This window comes from Borostomias antarcticus (genome assembly GCF_949987555.1).
Source record: "Borostomias antarcticus genome assembly, chromosome: 20".
Taxonomy (NCBI): Eukaryota; Metazoa; Chordata; class Actinopteri; order Stomiiformes; family Stomiidae; genus Borostomias; species Borostomias antarcticus.
In genome coordinates, this window is record NC_140253.1 from 19,645,870 (window position 1) to 19,656,343 (window position 10,474).

At 48.6% G+C, this 10,474-nt stretch overlaps 1 protein-coding gene across 1 annotated transcript; it reads right to left on the bottom strand.

The window, feature by feature from the left end:
• Positions 1-346: 346 nt before the first annotated feature.
• On the bottom strand, positions 347-2,148 carry apela (apelin receptor early endogenous ligand; the record flags this gene model as incomplete). The annotated part of the gene is made up of 2 exons (XM_084454710.1): positions 347-435; positions 2,043-2,148. The coding sequence occupies 2 exons, from the start codon at positions 2,146-2,148 to the stop codon at positions 347-349; spliced, it is 195 nt and encodes a 64-aa protein (XP_084310836.1).
• Positions 2,149-10,474: the final 8,326 nt, after the last annotated feature.

Consider the following 10,474-nt stretch of genomic DNA (forward strand, 5'->3'; position numbering starts at 1 on the left):
CACAACCACACTCACACAACCACACACTCACAACCACTCACACAACCACACACTCACAACCACACACTCACAACCACACTCACAACCACACACTCAACCACACACGCACACAACCATACTCACAACCACACACTCACACAACCACACACTCACAACCACACACTCACAACCACACTCACAACCACACACTCACAACCACTCACACAACCACACACACACAGGGCTGGCAAATGTCAGGCTGAGTCTGTTCTCGTGTGTGTTGTCGTGTGTGTGATGTGTGTACGGTTGTGTGTGATGTGTGTGTGATGTGTGTGTGCGGTTGTGTGTGATGTGTGTGTGTCTCACCTCAAGGGAAGGGGACTCTGGAGTGCAGCGGCATGCAGCGTCTGTGAGCACAGTGGTGTCTGTGGTATCTCCTCCTTAGGTTCGGGAACTCTGCAACACAAACGCGACGACTTAGACTGTAACCTAGTAACGCACAAATACACACGCAAATGAATAGTAGCCCACGTGGAATGACACATTTCACGTGTAAACACTCTTCATTCAGCTGTGTGCAAACAGGCACTGCTACTGTCACCTATCAGTTGTTGTTTTCTCACTCGAGTTGACTGATGTATCGATTGAAAGGTGTTAGATAATGAAAGCCTCTGGGGTCAGAGGGCTGGTCACACCTGCGGACCGACACCCCTCCCACCAGCGCCTAGGACCAGGTGCGTGACCTCAGAGGAGAAACTAAATGACCAGGATACACCACTAAGCGATTCTTATTGTGAGCTCCACTAGTGAACCCTGGCCGTTACTGAGCCCTGCAGAGAAAGTGCACCTTCACCCGCACGGACCTCGGCTCTAATTGGATACCGGGCGTGTCTGACCGGGGCAGCCGCGGGTCTCGCGATGTTTAAACCGCACGAACGGTCATTAAGCAGGGGCCTCCTCTAATAACGCAGGAAACGTGAGCCTAGCACATGATTATTTTAACCCCCTCCGTCATAAACTCGCCGTTACTCCCAGCGGTTCCCACGAGGACAGTCGAGCACAGGAAGAGATAAACCCCCGGATGACTTTATGGCCCCGTCCCCCTCCCTCCCTCCCCCGTCCCTCCCCCTGTCCCCTCCCAGAACACGGCCTGGAGGTAAGGAGGCTTTTTACACTTGGTCGTGGGCGCTGCCGCTCCATGTCATGTTAATGAGCCCCGGTGGTCCCCGGGCATTAGCATTGCGCTTAACACGGTGATTAACAATAGCGCGCGGGAGTACCGTCTGATGGACAATGGGCCAGTGGGACGATCCCCCGGTCTTTCTCTCTCTCAATCTCTCTCGGTCAGAAGCGAGCGCGTAGGCGCACATCCACAACCAGTCCTGTTCCAATAGACAAGTTACACCAGCGAGATGCGTCTCTGCTCCTCCGCGCGGGCCAAACGAGAGCTGGTTGAGATTTAGGACCCGATCAGCTGCATACGGGGACGGGGACCCCCCCCGCTGTCCCGGGCCGTGTCCCATCGCGGGGCTGCTCGGGCTCCCTCCTCCAATCTCCTCTCATGTGCGCAACTGAGGGCGCACACAAATCACCCGGAAAGATGGTGACTCCAGCAGGCGCCTGTAGGAACCAGGCCGTTTTTACGCGCCCGTGTGCGCGGTCTGTTTCCTGTGACATTCAGCAGGCGCCGGCTACAGTTTTATGGACGCATAAATAAATGTAGCCTACGGTTAAAACAAATATGCCGGCCTAAACTTCAACCCGGATCTCCTCTCGTCTCCATCCTCATATCGCGGCTTTATAACCGCTTAAAAACAGCCGACATCAAGTGCCTGTCAACCAGCTGATAAGAGATACGCTCATGTAGAGTAGATATACAGTCTATGAAAGCTGTCGACGTACAATCTTTCCATGTGGGAAAACAGCTACAGGGTACTGACACAAATACGAATGCTTTAAGGTCTCTAATGTACTCACAAATAATGGTAGTAGTTTTAGTGTAGCCCACGAAAGCTGAAACGTAAAGTTGCAAATGCAATACTTGTATTCAAAGGGATATTTACCTGGCCTCCTAGCAGAGACGGATCTAGCAGAGACTGATCTAGCAGAGACTGATCCCAGAACAGCGGCCAGCAGAAGCACCAGGTACAGCAGGCTGAGGATCCTCATGGCTGGATGATAGCACCTGATCCAGAGTCTGCCGATGGAAGCTGGAGCGGTCAGCGCTCTGTGCTCTCCCCGGGGATGTGTGTGTCTGGCTGGGCAGGCTGGTCTGACTCTCTGGCCTCTCTCTCTCTCTGTTCTCTCTCTCTCTGTTCTCTCTCCCCCCTGGTCAGTCGGTCTCTCTGAACCGGAGTCCGTCCGCGGGAGAATCAAACACACTGCTCTTCTTTTCTCTCTTGCAGACAATCGGTCTGTCCCCTGAGGAATGTGTGTGTCCAGAGAGTGTGTGTCCAGTGTGATTGTCTTGGTGAGGGCAGAGCAAAGTGACAAAGCTGCTGCACCCCCCTGCCCCCTTTATACTGCCCCCAGAGGGAGGGGGGGGCAGACCCACCGCCCCCCACCCCCGACACTCACACACACACACACACTCACTCACTCACACACACACACACACACACACACACACACTCACACACACACACACACACTCACTCACACACACACAAACACACACACGCACACTCACACACACACTCACTCACTCACTCACACACATTCACACTCACTCACACACACACTCACACATACACACACACACACACATGCAAACACAGACACATTCTCTTGCACACACCCCTACTCTCCGAATTGTAATCACAGCACACACATTTCAGAATCAGTTTATTGCCGTGCAGTTTTTCAACATACTAGGAGTGTGCTTTGTACAAAGGGCAAGTACAAAATGCTAGCGCAAAATGCTGTCTCTCGCTCACACACTTACTGAGACCCCCTCCCTCACACACACACACACACACACACACACACACACACACACACACACACACACACACAGCCCACTCTGCATTGCACATATTGACCCCACATGTAGAGGGTAACACAAATGACAGGAAGCCCCCCATACCTCCCCCACCTCTCCAACCTGTCCTTAACCATGCACACTTTACTGCCTCACTGTGTGTGTGTGTGTGTGTGTGTGTGTGTGTGTGTGTGTGTGTGTGTGTGTGTGCGTGTGTGTGTGTGTCAGAGAGAGAGAGCATGTCAGAGAGGTAACGTTTAGTGTTCTGTTTTCGTATCTCCAGAGAGTGAAGAAGTCAAGTGTGTAGGTTCTGCTTCTGTCCCCCCCCCCCCCCCCCCATGTCCTGTCCCTCCCCCGAGGACAAGGAGCCTCCCGGCCACAGGGACACATCTGGGGTTTGAGGGGGGAGGGGGGGAGCGGGGTTAAGACGGGGGCTGTTCACCTCTGGCTGCCGAGAGAGTCCAACGCTGCATTGAACTAACTAACGATAGTCTGGCTCTGTGGGGGACAACGTAGGACTGTCTGGGACTGCGTTTAGCGTTTGTATGGTACGTGTGTGTGTGTGTGTGTGTGTGTGTGTGTGTGTGTGTGTGTGTGTGCCCGTGTGTGTAGTTGTGTGGGTATGGTAGTTGCATATGGTCGCCTCATATTCATTAGATATATTTTGTATAGCTTGCTTCAGATTTGTGTTTTTTTTATTAGGAGTGTATGCTTGTGTTTTTATATATGCCTTTAGCTTTTGCTCTCCAAAGCCAGTGTGGTGGTTAGCTGCTGGTAGCTCTTCAGTGTGGTGGCTAGCTGCTGGTAGCTCTTCAGTGTGGTGGCTAGCTGCTGGTAGCTCTTCAGTGTGGTGGCTAGCTGCTGGTAGCTCTTCAGTGTGGTGGCGAGCTGCTGTTAGCTCTTCAGTGTGGTGGCTAGCTGCTGTTAGCTCTTCAGTGTGGTGGCTAGCTGCTGTTAGCTCTTCAGTGTGGTGGCTAGCTGCTGTTAGCTCTTCAGTGTGGTGGCTAGCTGCTGGTAGCTCTTCAGTGTGGTGGCTAGCTGCTGGTAGCTCTTCAGTGTGGTGGCTAGCTGCTGTTAGCTCTTCAGTGTGGTGGCTAGCTGATGTTAGCTCTTCAGAGCCCAGCGACTTTGCTAAGTGAAGGATTCATTAGCGTGCATGCTAACGGGTGCTGCTGTATAGCCTGCTGCCCCACTCCATTCAGTTGGCCTGCTAATGAATTAACACATTAAGATGAAATGTTGGCCATTACATGTGAATGAGGATTAGAAAAACAGCAGGGCGTTAATGGACCAGGAGCCCAAGAAGACGACCACTGAGACTTTGAACAAGCATCTGGGCCATGGAGGTATTCTAGAGAGAGACTGGAGGAGAGAGGAGGGTATTGTAGTTTTGAGTGGTGTGTGTGTGTGTGTGTGTGTGTGTGTGTGTGTGTGTGTGTGTGTGTGTGTGTGTGTGTGTGTGTATACCCTTGGAAATGTTCATTTTATTGCTTTATGATGTTTGCAAAAAAATGTTGCTCTAACTGCCAGACATTCCTCATGGATATGACCAACATACACACGCACACACACACACACATACTAATCAGTGTGAGACAACACTGAGGTATTTGGTTCATTTCATCGTTGCAAAGCTACAGTTTGCACATCAGCCACTTTTGTCTTTAAAACTTTTATTCTCCTTATTTGCATATGCTAATTATGGAACCTTTGTCATTCAGAGCCACCTGGTATCCATGGCTACTCTCTCTCTCTCTCTCTCTCTCTCTCTCTCTCTCTCTCTCACACGCACACACACACACTTCGGCCATCTCACTCTTTAGTAAATGCATACATGTCAAATTTAGGTGTACATCTATGTGTGTGTGTCTGTGTGTGTGTGCGTGCGTGTGTGTTTGTGTGTGTGTGTTGTAATGTTTGCTCTTCTTGGAGGCTATACGTCCTAACAGGGATTACCCAGGCTGTTCCAACACTCCCTACGATCACACACACACACACACACACACAGCTCTGTCCCCCAATGGATGCACTTTGACCCTTGTGTAGTCTCACTCTCTCACCATTCAGCATGTCGGCCCTCCAAACCAACCCTAATGACACACTGCCTGTCAATCAAGTGACACGCACACACACACACACACACACACACACACACACACACACACACACACTGGAATAATGTCACATTGACAGTAGTTAATAAAGCCAGTATAGATTAGAGTTTAGTTCCTCTAGTCATTCTGCCATTACTGGTTCTATTGTTGTAAGGCTCTGTTTTGTGTGATAGCGTTGGTGTGTGTAATCATTAGTGTGTTATAGTGTGTAGTTTCAGTTGTAAGGCTCTGTATTGTGTGATAGCGTTGGTGTGTGTAATCATTAGTGTGTTATAGTGTGTAGTTTCAGTTGTTAGGCTCTGTATTGTGTGATGTTGGTGTGTGTTATCATTAGTGTGTTATAGTGTGTAGTTTCAGTTGTAAGGCTCTGTATTGTGTGATGTTGGTGTGTGTTATCATTAGTGTGTTATAGTGTGTAGTTTCAGTTGTAAGGCTCTGTATTGTGTGATGTTGGTGTGTGTTATCATTAGTGTGTTATAGTGTGTAGTTTCAGTTGTTAGGCTCTGTATTGTGTGATAGCGTTAGTGTGTGTTATCATTAGTGTGTTATAGTGTGTAGTTTCAGTTGTAAGGCTCTGTATTGTGTGATGTTGGTGTGTGTTATCATTAGTGTGTTATAGTGTGTAGTTTCAGTTGTTAGGCTCTGTATTGTGTGATAGCGTTAGTGTGTGTTATCGTTAGAGGATATGTGGTGTGATAGTGTTGGTGTGTGTTATCATTAGAGGGTGTTATAGTTTGTAGTGCTTGGTGTGTGTGTGTGTGTGTGTGTGTGTGTGTGTGTGTGTGTGTGTGTGTGCTGTGGGGTTTAGTGTGACTATGTGATTGTGTGTATTATTGTTACTGCCTCTCTGGTCGCTGCGATGTTTACGACTGAGGAGGAAGCTCTGTCCTCTTGCTTGTGCTCCCTCTCTCTCTCTCTCTCTCTCTCTCTCTCTCTGTCTCTCTCCCTCTCTCCCTCTATCTCTCTCTCTCTCTCCCCCCCTCTCTCTCTCCCCCTCTCTCTCTCTCTCTCTCTTTCAAAATTCTATTATACAGCCTTCACTTGCGTATTTCCATGACTGTAGTCATAGTAGTGCCACCGCTGTCAGATTAGAGAGAGAGTGTAACTGGTTGTAGTGTCCCGTTGTGTTCAATTCAGCTGTGTACGTTTATGAGTGTGTGCATCTTTGTGCGTCCGTGTGTGTGTGTGTGCGTGTGTATGGTGTGTGTGTGTGTGTGCGTGTGTGTGAGTGTGTGTATGGTGTGTGTGTGTATGTATGTGAGTGTGTGTATGGTGTGTGTGTGTATGTGTGTGTGCGTTGATTGCGGCTGATGGGTCAGTTAGTCTCTCCCTCGTTAGGCTGCGGCAGCGTCTGTTGTCATGCCGCTTGGTCGTCAGGCCTAATGAGCGCCAGGAACTAATTGGTCTTAAGACCCTTCATCTATAATTGGTCAATACGGACACTGACGGTCACATATGCACATGAACACCCCTGCACGTCCAATACACACACACGCACACACACACACACACACACACACACACACACACACACACACACACACACACACAGTTATTTACACGGACACAGTGGGCGGAGATTAGGAGATGAGGCTCTCTCCTGACTCTAGGATAGTTAGTTTAGTGATGAGGCTCCCTCCTGACTCTAGGATAGTTAGTTTAGTGATGAGGCTCTCTCCTGACTCTAGGATAGTTAGTTTAGTGATGAGGCTCCCTCCTGACTCTAGGATAGTTAGTTTAGTGATGAGGCTCTCTCCTGACTCTAGGATAGTTAGTTTAGTGATGAGGCTCCCTCCTGACTCTAGGATAGTTAGTTTAGTGATGAGGCTCTCTCCTGACTCTAGGATAGTTAGTTTAGTGATGAGGCTCCCTCCTGACTCTAGGATAGTTAGTTTAGTGATGAGGCTCTCTCCTGACTCTAGGATAGTTAGTTTAGTGATGAGGCTCCCTCCTGACTATAGGATAGTTAGTTTAGTGATGAGGCTCCCTCCTGACTCTAGGATAGTTAGTTTAGTGATGAGGCTCCCTCCTGACTGGAGGATAGTTAGTTTAGTGATGAGGCTCCCTCCTGACTGGAGGATAGTTAGTTTAGTGATGAGGCTCCCTCCTGACTGGAGGATAGTTAGTTTAGTGATAAGGCTCCCTCCTGACTCTAGGATAGTTAGTTTAGTGATGAGGCTCTCTCCTGACTCTAGGATAGTTAGTTTAGTGATGAGGCTCCCTCCTGACTGGAGGATAGTTAGTTTAGTGATGAGGCTCCCTCCTGACTGGAGGATAGTTAGTTTAGTGATGAGGCTCCCTCCTGACTGGAGGATAGTTCGTTTAGTGATAAGGCTCCCTCCTGACTCTAGGATAGTTAGTTTAGTGATGAGGCTCCCTCCTGACTGGAGGATAGTTAGTTTAGTGATGAGGCTCCCTCCTGACTGGAGGATAGTTAGTTAAGTGATGAGGCTCCCTCCTGACTCTAGGATAGTTAGTTTAGTGATGAGGCTCCCTCCTGACTCTAGGATAGTTAGTTTAGTGATGAGGCTCCCTCCTGACTCTAGGATAGTTAGTTTAGTGATGAGGCTCTCTCCTGACTCTAGGATAGTTAGTTTAGTGATGAGGCTCCCTCCTGACTCTAGGATAGTTAGTTTAGTGATGAGGCTCCCTCCTGACTGGAGGATAGTTAGTTTAGTGATGAGGCTCCCTCCTGACTCTAGGATAGTTAGTTTAGTGATGAGGCTCCCTCCTGACTCTAGGATAGTTAGTTTAGTGATGAGGCTCCCTCCTGACTCTAGGATAGTTAGTTTAGTGATGAGGCTCCCTCCTGACTGGAGGATAGTTAGTTTAGTGATGAGGCTCCCTCCTGACTGGAGGATAGTTAGTTTAGTGATGAGGCTCCCTCCTGACTGGAGGATAGTTAGTTTAGTGATGAGGCTCCCTCCTGACTCTAGGATAGTTAGTTTAGTGATGAGGCTCCCTCCTGACTCTAGGATAGTTAGTTTAGTGATAAGGCTCCCTCCTGACTCTAGGATAGTTAGTTTAGTGATGAGGCTCCCTCCTGACTGGAGGATAGTTAGTTTAGTGATGAGGCTCCCTCCTGACTCTAGGATAGTTAGTTTAGTGATGAGGCTCCCTCCTGACTGGAGGATAGTTAGTTTAGTGATGAGGCTCCCTCCTGACTCTAGGATAGTTAGTTTAGTGATGAGGCTCCCTCCTGACTCTAGGATAGTTAGTTTAGTGATGAGGCTCTCTCCTGACTCTAGGATAGTTAGTTTAGTGATGAGGCTCTCTCCTGACTCTAGGATAGTTAGTTTAGTGATGAGGCTCCCTCCTGACTCTAGGATAGTTAGTTTAGTGATGAGGCTCCCTCCTGACTCTAGGATAGTTAGTTTAGTGATGAGGCTCTCTCCTGACTCTAGGATAGTTAGTTTAGTGATGAGGCTCCCTCCTGACTGGAGGATAGTTAGTTTAGTGATGAGGCTCCCTCCTGACTCTAGGATAGTTAGTTTAGTGATGAGGCTCCCTCCTGACTCTAGGATAGTTAGTTTAGTGATGAGGCTCCCTCCTGACTCTAGGATAGTTAGTTTAGTGATGAGGCTCCCTCCTGACTGGAGGATAGTTAGTTTAGTGATGAGGCTCCCTCCTGACTGGAGGATATATTAATATCTCTTGCAGCAGGACTTCAGTAGCACAGTAGAGCCTTTGTTCTTCCAGATGAAGACTGACGGGGCATGTGTGAGGGAGGGAGGAAAGCTGTATGTGTGTGTGTGTGTGTGTGTGTAGGTGTGTGTGTGTGTTGGGGGGGGGGGGGGGGGGGGCAATATGAATACACCCCTCACACACACCTGAAGGACTTTACAGACACACCAGCTTACCAAACTAATGGTCTGGGTCAAAAATCACCCTCTGTCTCTCCTGGTATTACACACGCACACTCACACTCACACACACACACACACAGACACACACACACACACACACACATTAATTTATCCTAGTATGATGATGATTATTTAAACCTTATAAGAGAGAGTGAGCTGAACGCATTATATATAATCACAAAGGAGAAGTTTATTATGAAAAGACGCCACCCAGTGGCAAGTCAAAGACACTTCAAACATTGTCCCTATTAGCTAAGTGGTGCTGGTGAGTGAGTTTTTGCAGTTCATTTCCAGGTGATGTGTTAGTCTTCATACGGGCGCGTGTGTCTTGTTATGCGTGTTGTAGTTTGAGGTCTGTTATTCGAGTGGCTTGCCTGATGATCACCTTGTGCTTCCTTCTTGACAGGCTTCGGACCTTCTCCTTTGCTTTCTTCTGTTCTTCTGCAAGTGAACATTAAACACAAACACATGAAGATGATGACACCAGTGGTGTGTGTGTTTGTGTGTGTGTGTTTGTTTGTGTTTGTGTGTGTGTTTGTGTGTGTGAGTGTGTGATTCGCCCTTTCCTCACTGACGAAACAGGTCATCTCCCGCCTGGACTACTGCAACTCTCTCCTTGCTGGGGCCCCGGCGTCAGCCATTAAACCTCTGGAACTTGTCCAGAAAGCTGCTGCTCGCCTGGTGTTCAACCACCCCAAATTCTCCCACACAACTTCCCTCCTCCGTTCCTTACACTGGCTCTCTGTAGCGGCTCGCATCCAGTTTAAAACTCTGGCGCTAACCTACAGGGCAATGAAAGGAACAGCCCCCTCCTACCTCCAGGCCATGGTCAAACCCTACACCCCCTCCCGACCGCTACACTCCGAGGCTCCTGCGGTCGATCGACACGGTCACGGCTCTTCTCTGTCCTGGCCCCGCAATGGTGGAACTAACTGCCCACTGACGTCAGGACAGCAGAGTCGCTGCCCATCTTTCACCGCAGGCTCAAAACTCATCTCTTCAAGAAATACTACCAAGATCCTCCCTCTTAAGCAGATATTGTAATTTAGTTTGCTATTCTTCACTTTGCCTTCAGCACTAGATGCTCTTAGTCACCTGTTTAGAAAGTAGATGCACTTGTGAGTTCTGGCAAGTAGTAGTACACTGACTTCCTAGGATAAATGTAATTATTGTAAATCGCTTTAGAGAAAAGTGTAAGCTAAATGACTATTGTAATGTGTATGTGTGTGTGTATGTGTGTGAGTGTATGTGCGCCTGTGTGTGTGTGTGTGTGTGTGTGTGCATGTGTGTGTGTGTGTGAGAGTGTGTGTGTGTGTGTGTCTGTGGCTGCGTACCTCTGTCTGTGTGAGAGCAGATTGAGGCCAGAGTGTAGAGGGTGAGGATGATGAAGGCAATGATGAGGAAGGTTAACTCAAAGCCAGAGAATGGAAACTCCATCTACACCATAACCAACGCAACACCATCAACTCATCAACACAATTATTCATGATCTGTTCAACCACCAACATATCACATAGGATGTCTCCACTTTTCTG